Source organism: Mercenaria mercenaria, chromosome 7 (assembly GCF_021730395.1).
Source record: "Mercenaria mercenaria strain notata chromosome 7, MADL_Memer_1, whole genome shotgun sequence".
Taxonomy (NCBI): domain Eukaryota; kingdom Metazoa; phylum Mollusca; class Bivalvia; order Venerida; family Veneridae; genus Mercenaria; species Mercenaria mercenaria.
Window position 1 is genome coordinate 19,374,705 of NC_069367.1, and position 18,610 is coordinate 19,393,314.

At 38.0% G+C, this 18,610-nt stretch overlaps 1 protein-coding gene across 3 annotated transcripts in view; it reads left to right on the top strand.

Annotated features, from left to right (window-relative positions):
- Positions 1-14,466, top strand: part of LOC123554800 (GPALPP motifs-containing protein 1-like) — a 222,094-nt gene extending 207,628 nt beyond the window's left edge. For all 3 annotated transcript variants that reach the window (XM_053547711.1, XM_053547713.1, XM_045345152.2), the window contains 3 exons: positions 6,074-6,290; positions 8,307-8,547; positions 14,119-14,466. In XM_053547711.1, the coding sequence (XP_053403686.1) occupies positions 6,074-6,290; positions 8,307-8,547; positions 14,119-14,266 (606 nt within the window). In that variant the 3' untranslated portion in view covers positions 14,267-14,466. The remainder of the gene's footprint in view (positions 1-6,073; positions 6,291-8,306; positions 8,548-14,118) is intronic.
- Positions 14,467-18,610: the final 4,144 nt, after the last annotated feature.

Genomic DNA, 18,610 nt, shown 5'->3' on the forward strand with positions numbered 1-18,610 from the left:
TGTAGGGGTTGCCAATGGAGATCCTTCAGCATTTGGCTGGTACTGCTAGTGGTTCTGTAGTCCCCATTGACAAACCTTGCAGTACGTCGTTGGACAGCCTCAAGTTGGTTGATGTTGGCTTGGGTATGTGGATCCCAGACTGTACTGGCATACTCGAGTATCGGCCTCACTAGTGTCTGGTAACTTTGTGCCTTTATGTCCTTGGGGCAGCTAGCAAGGTTGCGTCTGAGGAAGGCCAATGAGTTGTTGGCCTTTTTCGAAGTTGTTGATACATGAATATTCCAGGACAGATCTTCCGACAGGTTTACACCAAGGTACTTTCCATTCGGTACTATCTGTAGGTCTTTACCATGGATGTTGTAACTGGTCTTAATAGGTGTTTTCTTTTTGGTGATGCGTATGACCTCACACTTGCTTGGGTTGAATGACATCATCCAGTCTTTCTCCCACTTTTGCAGCTTGTCTAGGTCTTCCTGTAGAGAAATGGCATCTGATGTGGGGTATCTTAAGAGGTTCTTTTGGTTGCAAACCAACTTGTTGGTTGTGACAATCAGTAGTCCATTGATGTTAGGCGAGGAAGCAAAGCAAGGGCCCTAAGACGGATCCCTGGGGGACTCCAGAGGTAACAGCTGTGGAGTCAGACTTGCAACCTTCCACCAAGACCTGCTGTGATCTGTGGCTCAGGAAACTACGAATCCAGCTAAGCACGTTCCCCCGGACTCCATAGTGGTGAAGCTTGGCGGCTAGTCGTTCATGTGGGACTACGTCAAACGCTTTGCTGAAGTCGAGGAGTACCGCATCAACCTGCTCACCCTCGTCAAGTGCCTTAGCGAGATCTTGGAGAGTGAGAAGAAGCTGACTGTCTGTTGATTGTTTCTTTCTGAAGCCGTGTTGTGCGTCACTTAGGATGGAATACCGATCAAAATGTTCCATTATTTGGCTGTGTATGACATGTTCGAGTATTTTACAGCAGACTTAGGTAAGTGATATGGGCCTGTAGTTGGCAGGTACACTGTGGTCACCCTTCTTGAATATAGGTGTCACGTTGGCTGTTCTCCAATCTGCTGGAACTTCGCCTTGTTGGAGAGATGCCTGGTAAACCAGGGTGAGGGCTGGGGCTATCTCATCTGCATAGTCCTTCAAGTATCTTGTAGGGATGTTGTCTGGGCCGGCTGCTTTGTGAGTGTCCAGGCCCAGCAGAAGCTTTCTGACCCCGTTAGTTCCTACTGTGAACTAGTGCATGTCTGGGTTAAGTGTGCCTTGCATTGGTGGGATACTTGGCTTATCTTCTGTTGTGAAGACACTTGAGAACTGCTTGTTCAGGATGGTAGCCTTGGTTTTTGGGTCACTGTGTGTCATACCCTCTGCTTTCAAAGGTGCAATACCACTACTGTCACATCTCTTGCCTTTAATGTAAGTATAGAGCTTCTTTGGATTCTTGTCTCCACTGACCAAGTCTTTGACAAAGCTATGGTAGGCTGATCTACATTCTTTGTGGGTTTCTTTTTTCAAGGTCTTGTACCTGGAGCGGTCTTGAGCTCTGCCTGTCATTTTAGCCTTGTTGTATGCTCTTTTCTTTTGTCTTGAGAGTTGTTTGGCTTTTCTAGATATCCATGGTTGATTGAAACGGGTGGTGCTAGTCTTAGATGGTACATGACGAGTTATGATGGAGGTAATGAAATCTTTGAATGTAGTCCATAGAGTATTGACACTGGTTTGAGTTGTATATCTGGAGATGAAGTCCTCTGCGAAGTCTTTGGTCGCTGATCGGATCTTGTCAGCGTCTGCGTTTTTCCACAGCAGTATTTTCCTTCTAGGTGGTTTAGATCTGGAGGCCTTTGTCTTGGTCTGGATGAAGACTCCATCGTGGTCACTGACTCCTGGTATGGCTTTGGTATAGAATGTTTAAACATTTCGGAACGAACTGTAATAAGATGTATATTATAGACCATGATTTATTACAATATCGGCATGTACATTTTACCACGAAGAACATCAGTGATGAACCAAATTTTCTAAATGAAAGGTATTTCCTTTTTGCGTAACTGGTTGATGGTATACTTATTTGCATGTGCAAACACGACATTGATTGTGTATTCTATGAAATATTTCACACTAATATTTGTAAAAATATATTGCAATACGTAACAGAGTTCCAAATTACTTCATTTTATCTATATCTCGCTAAATACTGCATTTTCGTTGAATAAGATTGTTTGGACTGCAGATGCGAAGGAATTATATCACGAGGGCGCAGCCCGAATGATTTAATGATACGCATCTGAACGACAATCAATGATTTTATTCAAGAGCAAATCTCTAAATGAGATATATTAGCGTAAACACAGGCCATCATTTCATTCCTGTCAAAAGATGTAACAGATGCCACTATTATTTTCATTCCTACCAAAGATGTAAACAGAGGGCACCATTTCATTTCTATCATCAAAAAAGGTAAAAAAGGCTACTATTTCAGTAATAGAGGTAGCATAGGCCGCCCTTTCATTACTGTCAAAAGAAGTAATAGAGGCCACTATTTCATTCCTGTCAAAAACTGTAACTGAGGCCGCTATTTCATTCCTGTCAAGAGATGTAACAGAGGCCACAATTTCATTAATATATTTTTAACATTTCCAGGAGGATGGCAGCAAACATTCTTCTTTGCCTACCTTCCGCACCCCCATCTCGCCAAAAACAGGTTGGACAGCACAGGCCTGCAGTGAGGTCATTATAAACCTTCTGTCTCTTTCTGTATCCAGATTGATGACATTTGAGTACTCAAAACTTAGACCAAAATGCAACAAAGGCCATTATTTCATACACTAAGTGTCTGACAGCATCTGCATGAAGTCAGAACAACTGTCCTGTAAAAGGTTTTAAGGAATGAGGGTTCGGAGTGTCCAGATCGTTCGTTGCATTCTTGGTCTATATCCAAAGTACTGTCATTCAGTTTCAGTTTTGATTAATTATAAAATGAAAGATCCAGTTTAATAAATGTCTACATGCAAGTTTGTGCTCTGTGAAATTCCTTGTAGAATTTGTCTGCCATGTATGTTCTTACTCTCTGAAATTCATGAATATGTTTCAATGTCTGCTGAGAAAATCTGTGTGCACTGACTTTACAAAAAAAAAATCCCTACCTACCTACCTACCCACTCCTAAAAATCTGGGTCGGAGCACTGCAATCAAACAATTTTTTAATTATGGCCTAAGCAAATGCAAATGAGATAGCGGTCAGATAAACCTAAAAATTTAGTACTTAATTATTTGACTGCATGGTGTCTTAAATTGACATTTCTTTCTGTACTGATACATATTGTAAATACATGTGTTTTTAATTGCTGCAAGTAAAAGTTTCCACAATGTCAGACTGCCTTAGTCCATTTCATAGCTTGTACTTAAAAATGAACTTTCATTTAATAACCAGGTATCTCCGCATCGAAAGAAAGCCTAGAAGCAAAATATTATTGTAACACTGAATGTTACAAATCGAGTTTTAGAAGTTGTTGATGAATAAAAATTATCTTATCTGGATATATTTAATTCACAATTTGAATGTTTTCAATTAAAATTTCATTCACATATCACTGCTGAAAATGATTTTTATGATTTTAATTTATGTGACTATATTTACATCATAGCTATGTTTTAATGAGGTTGGTTATTGATTCTGTTCATATTTGAGGTGATCATGAAAATATTTTATCCAATAAAATTCTTGCATTAAATATACGGACTTCCATTCCGTCCTCCCTAATATTTTATGGATGATAATGACAAGACTGTTTACTGGTGAGCATTCTCGCATACCAGAGCTCTACCATGATTCTCCGGTTCGTCTCGGGTACCATGTCGAACATCTGATGAATCGAAATGATTGGTGATAAGATACGTTATGTTAACTTACGGGTAGATAAGGGGAGAAACTCGCATATCTAATTTGTCTTATCAACGGTAAATACAGGGTATTGTCCCTTGATGAAAGAAGACTTTAGTTTGACATGTTCGGGTAATTCCGACACTAAGTTTCAACGTACACTTAGCTATATCAAGGGTGTCCCGAATAATTCCATTTTCAACTTTCAATGTGTGTTACATTTAATTTTTGTAATAGAGTATCGCCGACATCCTTAGTCTAAACCCGACACCCTCCCGGAGATATTTAACCTTTAGCATGCTAGATAAATTGTCGTCTGCTGGAAATGTCCTCTGCTTAAATCGTAAAGTTCATTCAATTTGCTCCAAAATTGGAAGAAATATTGTCAGAGTAGCAAACAGCTTGGAACCTGATCAGACGCCGATTTAATCGGCGTCTGATCTGGTTCCAAGCTGTTTGCAAAGGCTGCTAAATCCGCCTGCAGCAGGCTAAGGGTTAAAAGAAAATGCGTTCTGAAAATGTTACAATTGATAGTTGATCATAAGCTAGATCGTTGTAGGCTGATCGACAGATTTTCCGAATGTCCGTTGAAACAAGGACTATAAATGTGGACGTTAAATTATTGTAAACTTCAATAATGAAAGAACCAGCCTTTACAAATGAACACTCGGTTTGCGTAAATCTCGGGCTGTTTTAAAGCCACGATGGATTTCTTGGTAGAACCGGAAGCAAACATTTCTTATTTGCATTTTGGCGGGAAAATTGCACCTGCCCGGTAATGTCACCGCGTGCTAACATAAAATAACGTATGTACACGTTACATTTCCATGTGAGGAGAAACATTTCTGTGTTGAAACTTTCACGGAATTGTAAACATACTGTTCAACAACCAAATGAAGATGCATGCTCTAGAGCATGAATTAATTTCGTTCTGGTTCTGATATGTTTGATTTTATGAAATCTTTATGACGAACATATTTTTAAGGGTGGTCATGGCTTAAAACGGGTGCCTCTGTAATAATATAGAGGATAACGTGTTTGTTTCGTCAAAAGTCTCAAAGATCGAGATTAGTGATACTGACGAATGGTAAACACTGATTATCGTGTCAGAGAAATTTTATATGCACGGGTCATGCAACGTTGGGTACTATGCTCGGAACTACACTAGCACTGAAAACACTTACGAAATGACGCCTTTTTTGAATGCGGAAACGGAGAAGAAAATGCAGGACATTATTTCTTTATTTGTAAAAGATACTCTGAGGATTCAATTAACAAGACAACTTCATCCTTTAAACACAAGTACATTACTCTTTGGAAAAGAAGAATTAACAGAAGAAGAAAATAGTATACATGTATCATTTTTAGCTGTGCAAGCAGAATGTTCTGTAATTAGATCTATATAAATTCATTTATTATATGCAATAAAACATTTTTATCATAGAAGAGAGGGAGGAGGTTTAGGTTTTGACCCTAAATGTCTGTGTTAGCGCGTAAAATTAATCTTTTGGAAGTAAAATGTAATCTTTGTTGGTGTACGCTATATAGATCTAATGTTTAATTAGCATTTTCAGTTATTCAGATTCATATTATTCCGTGACAAAGGATATTTGATAATTGTACGGTCTGGAACAGTCACACCAGACCGTCTGTGAGCTAGTGCCTCTTGACGCGACAATCTGCGTCCACGTACGCAAACCTGAACACTTATGAAATCGCAACCTGTTCACTGAACTCATTATAAATGTACCGAACTATATTCTGAATGTTGGATGTTAAAGATACTGAGATAGGCGCATTTTTCATGTATATTTTGCAGATGTTGCCACGGAAAAAAAAATTAAAGACAAAATTCAGAACATTGCAAATTTCACGCTTCTTAATATAAGACAGTGTTCTTGTGATGAATTTAACTTGTTCTTGCGATGCGAACATTTTTTTATGTTAAAAGTACTTAGAACATTTCGGACAAAGTCTAGTAGATCTAGACACTTACTATAAGGTATAGAGATTTATTACACGCCCCTACGCGTGCAACCATTTCCTTTTCGCAAGTAAGTTTTTGAAAGGAAAATTTGTTCTTAAAAAGAGGAAGATTTCAGAAGTCAAACATATGTGTCTTCACGCAGCTATCGATCTCGATTCTATGTTCTATGTTATTATTTTATTGTTTTATATCAATGATACATATTTTAGGAGGCAAGGTTCCTATCGGAGAGTATTGCCCAGCGTTATTTCAAGCAGCTTCATTCGGCCATAGATTACATCCACAGTCAAGGATACGCCCACCGTGATATCTGCCCTCAAAACGTGCTCATCTCTCAAAACAACGTGCCAAAACTATGTGATTTCGGACACGCCGTGCGATTTATGGCCTCCGATCCGTTATGTGAAGATGATTGTGGATCACTAGGTATTGATTTGTTCTTTCACATTCAAGAGGTTCCTTTCACCGGCTAGCGCACTTACTAGTACTAGGTGCAACACATAAATATTGGGCAAAAATATTAAGTTCCAAATCGCCATCTTGTTTTTAACAAATGATCGGAATATGAATTATTGACAAAAAAGGCTTTTGTTAACCCTCTATAAAAGTCAAGAAAAGCCATTTTGATTTTGCCAGGGACGTGGTTAGTTTCCCTATTTAGCTCCACTATTCGGAGAATATGCCGGGTGCTATTCTACTCGCCCCGGCGTCGGCGTCGGCGTCGGCGTGTCACTTTCTTGGTTAAAGTTTTTCGGCAACCTTTGTTTTTCTGTCATATCTTTGTTACTGTTGCTTATATCTTACTGAAACTTCACATAAAAATTGTCCAGCATACAAACAAAGTATGTGCAGGGGCTGGGCCCATTACACCCAAGGTCAAGGTCACCAAGGTGTAATACTTAGGTTATTTTTAAGAAAGTTTTTCGGCAACCTTTGTTTTTCTCTCATATCTTTGTTACTATTGCTTATATCTTACTGTAACTTCACATAAACATTGTCCAGCATACAAACAAAGTATGTGCAGGGGCTGGGCCCATTATACCCAAGGTCAAGGTCATCAAGGTGTTATACTTGGAACTATTTTCATGTAAATTTTTTTCGAAAGCTTCGTTTATAGACATATCTTTGGTACTTTAAAAGATAATGACTTGAAATTAAAAATATTTCTTTATAATCATCATCAGCATGTGTGGTTACAATCCCCATAACTCTAATTGTATTTTTGACAGAATTATGCCCCTTTTTCATACTTTTTTTTGGCAATCTTTGCTTTCTGGATAAAACTTTAGTACTATATAAGATAATGACTTGAAACTTAAAATTATCTTTATCATCATCATCTGCATATGTGGTAACAATCCCCATAAATCTGATTTGTATATTTGACCAAAATATGCCGCTTTCATACTTTTTTTTTTTTTTTGATAGAGACATGAGTTCATTTTACTGTCAAATCGCCGAATAGTGGAGCGCGCTGTCTAACGGCAGCTCTTGTTGATTCAATATCCTTGGATATACAGTTGCCAGTTTTCAAAATTATTTCCTAGGAATGTTTCTTGAATGACTAGAGTGAGCGATTAAGAGTCATCGTGAACCTTTTGTTTTAGTGGATATATGAATACGTTAACTTTGCATTTTTTATAAAACAATTAGCCTCCAATTATGCATAAACACGTGCTATAATGTTCAATAACATTAGGTATGTTAATCGTATAGGTACTCGCTCATATGGTTTGGGCACTGGCACCAGACCAGAAAGAAAATGCCACTTTAGATGTTACTCCTAGGTATACTATAAGAACCATGGTCAAGAACGGGAAAATATACTAATCTATTTCAGTTCGATAAATGTGTACTGTGGATATTAAACAAGTGGTAATTTAGGGGTAAGGTATAACATGTACAGTGGCATTTCCTTTCTGGTCTGGTGCCAGTGGTGGTCTGGTGCCAGTGGGTTTGGGGGTTTAATATAAACTGTATATATCGCATTGAAAGATGACACAAGAAGTGAAAGGCTAAGCGGTATTGAATGTTGTGAAATCCCTTAATATTGACTTTTATATCTTTTCAAAATGCATTTTCATCTTTTAAAAACATTGTTAGGGTGCCTTATTAAAGCCACATTTTCAAGATTGGGTTATTAAGATTTTTAAGTGATTAATTTTAACCCACACCATTGGCAAAGAGTCGCTTTTAAACTAGCATGGGTTTGTTACCTGCATCAGTGTTACGTTTTGACAGACGTTTTTAATGGTTTGATTTTTCCACATCAGTATCATACCGCTGATTTCCGCTTCTGTCGATACTACAAAGATCGCATCACCACGCTTTCGACAATATGCTCAATTTGCTGGATATGTTCAACAAATATTCAGTGTAATATGCTATATTTCCTCCCTTGTAATCAGTTTTTATCTTATTGTACTATATTTTCTATCACAGGGTACCAGGCACCACAAATCTTGGAGAAGACACCGTTCAACCCAAAGCAGGCTGATATATGGTCTCTTGGTGCCCTGCTTTACTCTGTCTGTACCGGTCATACCCCACTTGGAACCATTCGTGGTGACGTCATTCAAAACGCCTCCAAGGAGATTCCTTTTCCAGACGTTAGAATTCTCGCTCTCTCCAGGGAGTTCAAAAGTCTCAGCAAGGGAATGCTGGCGTATAAACCAGAAACCAGGTTAGTCCCGACATAAATTTATGTCTCCTTGGAGAAGAATAGTCCGAGCTATTCTACAACACCCCACCCCCTGTCATCGGCGTCGGCGTCACACCTTGGTTTAAGTTTTGAATATAAGTACGTATAGCTATCATTTAAAGGCATATAGCTTTGAAACTTCCTGGTTAAAGTTTTGCATGCCAGTTACTATCTCCAAAACTAATGCAGATATTGAATTGAAACTAATGCAGATATTTAATTGAAACGTCACTTGTGTTTTCGGGTGGAAGCGTCAAGTCCCGTAACTCTGACATGCATTTTGGCCAAATTATGCCCCCTTTTGGACTTATCAAATCCTGGTTAAAGTTTTGCTTGCAATTACATATAGTTATTATTTAAAGGCACTGACCTCCAGATTTGGCTTAAATAATCTTTCTTTCAAATTGAGTTTGGTTATATTATGAACACTAGAATATGAGTTTTTGTTTCCAAAATATTTTAAAAATTCAAAATCAAGAAAAGTAGATGATCGCGTCGGGAATCGAACCCCGGACCGTCGCGGCAATAAAAACATTTTCTCGTCGTCGTAACCAATAGCGCCATAGCGGAAGTAGTGAATTTTGACCTCAGATTATTGATATAAGAAAATCGAGACAGTTTACCTGGAGTAAAGTGTTACAAACGCTTTTTGATTTTCATCGTAAAAAGTTGTAAAAACAGCAAATTCTAATGTGTTTCCGTCAGTAATTTTAAAATTTTCAAAGCTTTCTTAAGAAATATAGCATTTATTTCAAATTTGTTGTCGAACGATCTGGAGGCCAGTCCATTTAAAGGCATATATCTATGAAACTTATTTTTCTTTTTCTAGGTCAAAAACCAACCTCTCAGGAAGAATCAAGTCCCATAACTCTGACATGTATTTTGGGCATATTATGCCCCCTTTAGGGCATAGAAAATCCTGGTTAAAGTTTTGCATGCAAGTTACTATCTCCAAAAGACCAAAACTAATGCAGATATTGATTTGAAACTTCACATGTGTGTTCGGGGCTATAAAACTAGGTGATAGCATCCAGTCCCATAGCTCTGACATGCATTTTGGCCAAATAATGCCCCCTTTTCGACTTAGAAAATCCTGGTTGAAGGTTTGAATGCAAGTTACGATCTCAAAAACTAATATTGAATTGAAACTTCACACGTTTTTTAGGGTTTATAAAATAAGATGATAGCATCAAGTCCCATAACTCTGGCATGTATTTTGCAAAATGATGTCCCCTTTTGAACTAAAAACTTCTGGTTAAAGTTCTGCATGCAAGTTACTATCTCCAAACTAATGCAGATACTGGATGGAAACTCTGTAGAATTATATTTTAACATTTAGGGTAATATTACTGCTTCTGGGACAACAATTCCAATAGTCAAACATTGGTTGTCTTACGGACAGCTATTGTAATGTGCCTCAGCGTAGGTGCCTGTCGGACAGATGACAATTATAATATAGTCATTATTTATCATTTCATAAGTTGTATATACGTTCTGACATAACCGTATATATTAGAGCCAGTTCGGGTTATCAAATTACGTAATTTTGTCACGAATCTTTCAGAAAATATAATCTTTTTAAAGTCATCGTACGAAACATAACGAATGTGCTTGTGCATGTTGATTACGTTGTATACATGTATTTCTCAAATAAGGCACTGCCCTCTATCACGTTAGTACAATCAAGGACGTAAAATGACATTTAGATATTTAGGTCCTTGGTACAAGGTAAGAAAATACTGTTTCGAGTACACTATCATGTCACCAAAATGGCAAAACTTTGCATTTGAAAATTACTTCAGAATTCTTCCTACTGATCTTGCCATTGTATTTTTTAAATTTAGATGTACTAACCATAAGTTACCTATTGAAAAGGGCAGGTTTATTAGTATTCCCAGAGAATTATGGCACTGTCAGCTTTGTAATTCAAATCTGTTGGGTGATGAATTCCATTATCTATTTAATTGCACACACTTTAATGACTTGAGAAGAACATATTTGGATAAGTTTTATTTTCAGCACCCAAATTCTGTTAAGTTTTCTATGCTATTGAACAGTGATAGTAATGATACGCTGTTGAAGCTGTTAGAATGCAATGTATTAGATCTATCTCATTCATCACGTGTTTTATTCTCAATCTACACATGTTAGATACATTGCAGTATACTATGTATTGCCATTTTTTTGTATCTATGTTATTGTTTTTTTATTGTCTTGTATATCAGATGCCCTCATGGGCCTTGAATTTCAAATAAACTTGAAACTTGAAACTTGGCACTGCTATAATCAGTATTTGTAATGTATTGATTTAGTACTGTCAGTATGTCTGTCCGCTTAACTCCGACCCTACTGGACGGATTTACCTAAACATTCACAAAAGTGATCATTGCCAAGTATAGTTGTGCATATCGTCTGATGATTTTTTGCTGGGTTATGGCCCTTTATTCATTCAATTTTATTATGTTTTGGCCACTTCTCTTATATTATTGGCCAGATTTCTACCAAGCCTTACGGAAGTGATTAGTGTCAAGCCCAATTATGCATTTTATCGGCATTTCTCGGTTCGAAGATTTTAGTCTAAGTTATGACCCTTAATTCATAAAATTTAATTATGTTTTGCGGATTTCCACCAAACCTAACAGGAATAATCAGTACCAAGCCTCATTGTGCATATTGTCGAGTCAGTGATTTTCAGTGGAGTTATAGCACTTGATTTGTTACATTTTACTTTGTCCAGACAACTGCTCCGATTCCACCAGAAGGAATTGCTCCAAACGTTACAAAATTGACTGTTGCCAAACCTAGTTGTGCATATCATGGGCATGTTCCAAGTCTGTGTTTTTCAGCAGAGTTATGGCCCTTGATTCGTCAAATTTTACTATGTTTTAGCCACTTCTATTATATAATGGGGCGGATTTCCACCAAACCTTACAGGAGTGACCAGTGTGCCAAATCTCATTGTACATATCATCAGCATGTTCCGGTTCAGTGATTTTAAGGGAAGGTATGGACCTTCATTTGTTAAATTTTATAATAATTTAGCAACCTCTTTTTCACCATTGTGCAGATGTCCACCAAACCTTACAGGAGTTATCAGTGCTTAGCCTATTCATACATATCATCAGCATGTTCCGATTCAGTGATTATCAGCAGAGTTATGGCCCTTGATTTGTCATATTTCACAGTGTTTACACTACTTGCTGTATACAATTACTAGTAGGCTGAATTTCAACAAAGTTCTCGAGTTATTAGTCTGAAGCTTAGTTATGCATACTATGGTCATGTTCTGAATAAATGATTTTCAGCGAGGTTATGAACCTTGATTTATCAAAGTCTTTATACGTACTTCTCCTACATCACTGGTTGGAATTCCATCAAACTTTATTTGAGTTACCGCTGTCAAACCTAGTTGTGTATATCGTTGGAATATTATGGTTCAGTGATTTTCCCTGGAGTCATTACGGCCCTCACTTTGTGGCATTTTACAATGTCTGCATGTGAAGTGGTGGAAGACATACGTTTTTCTTCAAAAACTACCACTACAGTGAAACACCGCTCGCTCGAGCATCGATGACTCGAGCACCCGGGCTCGCTCGAGCAATTCATGTGGTCCCGGCCGATTTCCTTCTATTTTCTATGTGAAATTACAATGGCCGGGTCGAGCATCGATAACTCGATCGCTCGAGCATGACACCTGGTCCCTGTGTATTAGTTTACTCTTTGTTGCTTATGGCAAACTCGAGCAGAGGTGTCAAAATTTTTCACACCTTCGGCGGTCAGAATGTATCGGTTAATTTAAAATTTTCGCACGTCGTGAGAATTGCATGGTCTAATCCCCGACTATCTTAAATGTTTGTTTGTCGGTATATTTGATCTGATAATGAGATTAATTATTGATGAAAAGGTGGAAGAAAAATTTTATTGATCAAACTTGTTATTAATTATTACTTTTTTCTGCGGGATCGAGAAGATAATTATGAGATCTTAATATTTTAATCAACAGTTGTTCGCATGCAAATAAAGGAAATAGATAGCCTTTTCATAAAATAAGAGACGATAATTATGAGATCTTAATTTGGAGAAGAAAACTGCGAATTCGATAGCAGTATTTCAAAAAACAAATGTCTTAGCTGTTTCTTCAAATGTGCCATTTACGATCTCTTATATATAACGTTTGTAATACGTTTTTTGAAAATGTCACGAGTGTGTTATTATTACGCATCACCGTTGCCTCTGCAAATGATCTCGATGACAATTGGTAAAACAAACTTCAATTTTCTTCGTATGTTGGTCAATGTTTGGGTCGCTCGAAACCATGGATAACTCGAGCATTTTGCTCATCCCCTTGCGACCTCGAGCGAGCGGTGTTTCACTGTAGTTTATATTAAAACTATATGAAACTTTGTTATGAAGGAGAAGCATATTGTTTTGCAGATGTCGGTCGGTCGTGCCGTAGACCAATCGGTTTCCAGATGATAACTTGAGAATGCTTAAGCCTTGGATCATAGAAGTTGATAGGGAAGTTGGTCATAACCAGCAGATGACCCCTATTGATTTTGAGATCAGTAGGTCAAAGGTCAAGGTCACAGTGACCCGGAACAGTTAAACGGATTCCGGATGATAACTTGAGAACGCCTGGGTTTAGGATCACGAAACTTGATAGGCAGATTGGTCATGATCAGCAGAGGACCCCTATTGATCAGTAGGTCAAAAGTCAAGGCCACAGTGACTTGGAACAGTTAAACGTTTCCGGACGATAATTTGAGAACGCTTCGGCCTATGATCACGAAACTTAATAGGGGTGTTGATCATGACTAGCAGATTACCCCTATTGATTTTGAGATCAGTAGGTCAAAGGTCAAGGTCACAGTGACACGGAACAGTTAAACCGTTTCCGAACGCTTTGGGCTAGGATCATGAAACTTAATAGGGAGGTTGATCATGACCAACAGATGGCCTTTTTTGATTTTGAGATCAGTAGGTCAAAGGTCAAGGTCACAGTGACCAAGAACAGTAGAATTTTTTTGCCAAATAACTAGAGAATGCTTTGGTCTAAGATCACATTTGATACGGAGGTTGATACGGAGGTCACTTGTACATGTAACTGGTAAATGAGCCATGATTATTCATTTGAGGTTAGTACGTCAAACGTCCAGTGCAAAGTGGCCAAATAATTTCTGTTCCTTGTGTCACGTGTTACTAAATGCATAAAGGGGGCATTTCGTGTTCTACGAGCTCTTGCTATAATAGTTTCCGCTAGAAATCGTTTTTCAGTTATACCTTTTTTCAGGTACATGCCCAAAACTCTGCACTTCGATTTTTAGACTGAGACAAAAACGATGAATTTTCAAAATACTGACTACGTTGCATGTATAACGTGGCAACAACGGTGTTTATCTAAAGTAATCCACAGCTGTATTTATTTATCAGATATATACAAAATTCTCTTTATTTTTATTTGACAACATTTACTCACTGACGTCATGGCTCTTGCATTTCTGAAAATATTTACAATCGTTTTTTTTCTGTATTAAGGCTAACATACTGTTGCAGGTTTACAATGAACCGGATTGCGCACTCTCCGTGGATGACCAAGACAGACACACGTGTTCAGATTGGCGGATTTTTCCGTGCCAGACAACCACAAAAAACCAGCGAGGGTTCACTCGAACAACAGATTAAGAGCAAACTCAAAATTTAATTTTTTGGACAGTAATTCAGTTTTCAATTTTACATTGATTTATTTTATAATAATTGTATGTTTGTTCAATTTTACCAGCAACATTTTTTCGTGCTATTATAAATGGCATCATTAGTGTTTTAACATGATAGCCAATTTTGACACGCGTCTTAATATTTGATAGTATTTACTTATTTGTTAAATAAACTGATCACTAAATATTCCAGTAGTTATTACTGCGATTCCACAGAGTATAGGCTCTCTGTACGCCCAAACGGAAGTCGCCTTTGCTTCTTTGTAGATAAATATCTTACGTATCGATGGCATGGCTCTATGGTAACGAATACGTTTTCAGGAAAATGTGTTTTGCCGATTACACTGTCCCACTATTCGATACATTACTGGCCCACTAATCGCAATTTTTAAAATCCAGACTGTACGCTTAGTCGAAAAACTGTACGCCTATTCAAACCTTCTTTTCATTCTTATATTTCAATGTTTTGATTTTGTTTTATGAAAACCAACAGTTAAAAATTAATAGCTATAATTTCTTTCGTTTTCAGAACAGTCACGAACCAGTTTAGATGTTATTACTGCAGTTTCAATTCCACTTTTCGTATAGGTTAGTGTTTATTAGTAAGCAGCGCGACCAATTTAATTTGATAAATGCGTACTAATAAACTCTAACCTGCATAGTGTTTGAAATAATTTTTTGTAATAATGACTAGATTCTTTACACATTAATCATGCACTAACGGATCATTCATGTAATTGTTACGTGGCACACCTCAGTGTTTGATCCATTTCCGACATCTAAGAGACTTGTTCGGACTTAACAACGGGGACTTTATCATCACTTACAGAAGAAACAGTTGCCGTCGGCGCGGTAACTGGTAATTTCAGTTTATTTTAATATCCGGCTCCAGAGCACCGCTGATATCATTCAAAATCAAGCAGATCGAAGCTAAGATCCAGGTCTTTCTCGTTTTCATTTATAATTGTTTGCAGTATTCGCTACAGAACAAACTGAAAATGTCCCGGCCCCTAGGGATTCCATCAGCTGTTCTACATGTATACTGTAACTTAATTTGAATAAAGCTTCTTCTTCTTCTTTTTGTGTTTAATATTAGGGTCCTTTCAGGCACAGTAAAGCATTTTTATAGAGTATGGACCCCGGCATGTCACCAGGCATGCCGTTAAAGATAGTTTTTGAAGCCAAAGTGGTGAAGAAAATTTACCTCTACGCAATTTCCGTAGAGTATAAGCCAAAAAGTGCAAATAATTTTGAAGCCGAAAGTGGGTCATTGTCACTGGCCAATGGGACCATAAACGACAGATCCCCGAGACGTGGTTACAAGACCATATGATACTGGAGGTATCGCAAGGCGCCCTAACAAGGGCAGTTGAAGCCGCAAGTCGCTGGCTGGTGGTGTCGTCGCTGATCCCTCATCGTGGGGATGTTGTGCCCCTCCCTTCCCGCACCCCTAGTTGAGCGTAGGGATTGGGAAGCTCGGGGGCTTCTTTGCATGCCGTCTGGTATCTGCAGGCCGTCACCAAGAGCTTCTTTCACAAACAGTCCCTTTTAGGGCCACTCCCGCACACTGACAGAAAAAGGCCAATATATTTATGACCTAGTTCCGTCAATGCCCTGTGCCTTCTCAAGACGTGCACTCACCGACGTGGGGTCGGAGATTTGAATAAAGCTACCATCGCCTTGGAAAAAAGGTGAGCGGGACTCGTTTTAATTGGACTCTTTTCTTGACAGGTAGCCTATGATAGCGCGTGTGTCTGTAGGCGGAGCTTAAATTTGTAAACAAAAAATAGTTTCAAACACTAAGTATAACACCTTGGGTTACTTTGACCTTGGGTATAATGGACACAGTCCCTGTACAAAAAAATGCTTTGTTTGTATGCTGCACAATGTTTATGTGAAGTTAAAGTAAGATATAAGCAAAAGTAAAAAAGATGTGACAGAAATACAAAGGTTGTCGAAAAACTTTAACCAAGAAAGCCAACGCCGAAGCCGGGGCGAATAGAATAACACCCCTATTCTCCGAATAGTGGAGCTAAAAATACGAAGAAAAAAATGAAAAACAAAGTGTCCTGTCAAACTGAGCGGAATAAATATATATTTTTCTCCTATGTTAGCGGAAACACGCATACAGATTCTATTTCTTGTCCAAGAAAAGGACATCGTTGGTGAAATAGACTAATAAATACTGTTTGACTGTCGCAAGTAAAATACAATACAAAACTTATATTTATTAATTCAATGAGTAGGGCCTATAGTGTATGGAGCTTATAAGCCCAAACACTTAATCATTTCTTCATTGAATAGGCGTACAGTGTTTTGGCGAATAGTGGAACAGTTTTATATCAAGTTTTGTGACTAGGCGGCCAGTGCATAATTCAGATGCATGTTGGATTAAACAATATTTCAACTATTCAGGATTGTAAATGCATACATGTTTGTAGGTATAAACTCATGTGCATGGATTGATATAAATGAAACATTCAGAAGCGGTTCCGACACGAATTTCCTTCCCAATTCCAAATTAATATGCATTTTGAGCCTGAATGCTTCGTCTTTTGCTTTGATCATCTGTGCTGTGTTTTTGGTGAAAATACGTTTTAATTTCAAGCGTTAATGTCTATTTAACGATTGTGTGTTGCAGAGACATTTATCATACACCGAAAAATATATACAACAGAAATATTTATTTCAAATAGCCAGAGAAAACATAAAAACACTACAGACAGCTTTCAAAAATTTGAAAAACGAAAGTGAACGCCTAGTTTTTGGCAACTTTCGTTTGGGCGTACAGAGAGTCTACAGTCGTATTTGTAGGTAGCAGGGTACACTTCGAATTTTGGCCCCACCCCCTCAATATTTGTTATAAATAGAACACCGTGATTTTGGATGTCTGTAAATTAAGGTGAGACATAATGATTATTAATTCTTTAGAAAATTTATACAGCCGATACATGTAAAATTCTGATGTCAGTTGGAAAACTAACTGCTGGTAGCTTTGTATGATCAATGAGACACCTTTTCGCGGAAAAATTCAAATCACGGAAGGGTTCTGTGCTTGTTGATTGATACTCAGGAACATTTTCGCTATTTTGTGAAAAAAAAAACGATCTAGATGGGCCCCCATTCCGTTCACAGACACTTTGGGTTCGGACCTCCACACACCCCATTCTTCTCCGCCCCTGGTTAAGTTTAGCCAATATATTTTAGCATTTTACCATGTATTGAGCATAGGTGACGATCATAAAACGCATTTTGTAACATTTCAGCGTGTTTTTAAAAAATGTATTCTTACCATCAATGCTCTCAATATTACAAGATATGAAACATCGCACGAACAATGGGAACACTTGCTTGCGCTGGACCCTCGCTTTGTGTAGCGCATGTCATAAACCGGGTACCAAAATTGATATTCTTACGGCTTTGTTAAACCAGATTATCACTTCTTTATGTAAACAAACCTCGTGTTACACGTGCTGAAACGATAATCCGGTATAATGTAGTCGAAACGGTATCAATTTTGGTACCCGGCAACGATATGCGCAGTTCAAAGCAGGGATCAATTCGCAAGGAAGTGTTCCATAGAATTTAGATTGATTGATTTATATTATTTATTAAATTCTCGTCGAAATACAAATGACAGTTGTCGGGACCGGTGTCATTTGACAGAATGGTAACAGATCTGACGATTGATACCAGTGATTCACTGGTAGGGGTTCATTTAAAAGTTTAACTGGCTATTGTTTCCCTAGTGTTCGTGCGATGTTTCAAATCTTGTAATATTGAGAGCATTGATGGTAAAATACTTTTTTTTAAAAAACACGCTGAAATGTTACAAAATGATCGTCACCTATGTTCAATACATGGTAAAATGCTAAAAAATATTGGCTAAACTTAACCAGGGGCGGAGGAGAATGGGGTATGTGGGGGGTCCGAACCCCAACTTGGGCCAAGTGTCTGTGATTCCGTTTATATCCTGACGTCCAGTAAGGACTATTATTTGAGAAATGCAATAAAATTGGGCATTGTTCTTGCAGCGGGATCATTGCAGGCTGTTCAAAAAGTGCAAAATTGATGATTTTGGCATGCTATTTTTCATGGATGGTGTAAATCTTTCGTTTTGATAACTTTCTTTATTCTTGTATGAGAATCCTGATCTTGCCATTAATTAAAAGCACAAAACATGCACGCAATTTATAAAATGGCCACCCTGATTCTGCTCATTAGGGAAGTGCAAAATTGCGACTCGCTACATGTAAGACCGTCCGTGCCCAAAATTTTCGCATCTAAGTGTACCCTGCTACCTTAAATTTAATACAAACACGCACTATAAC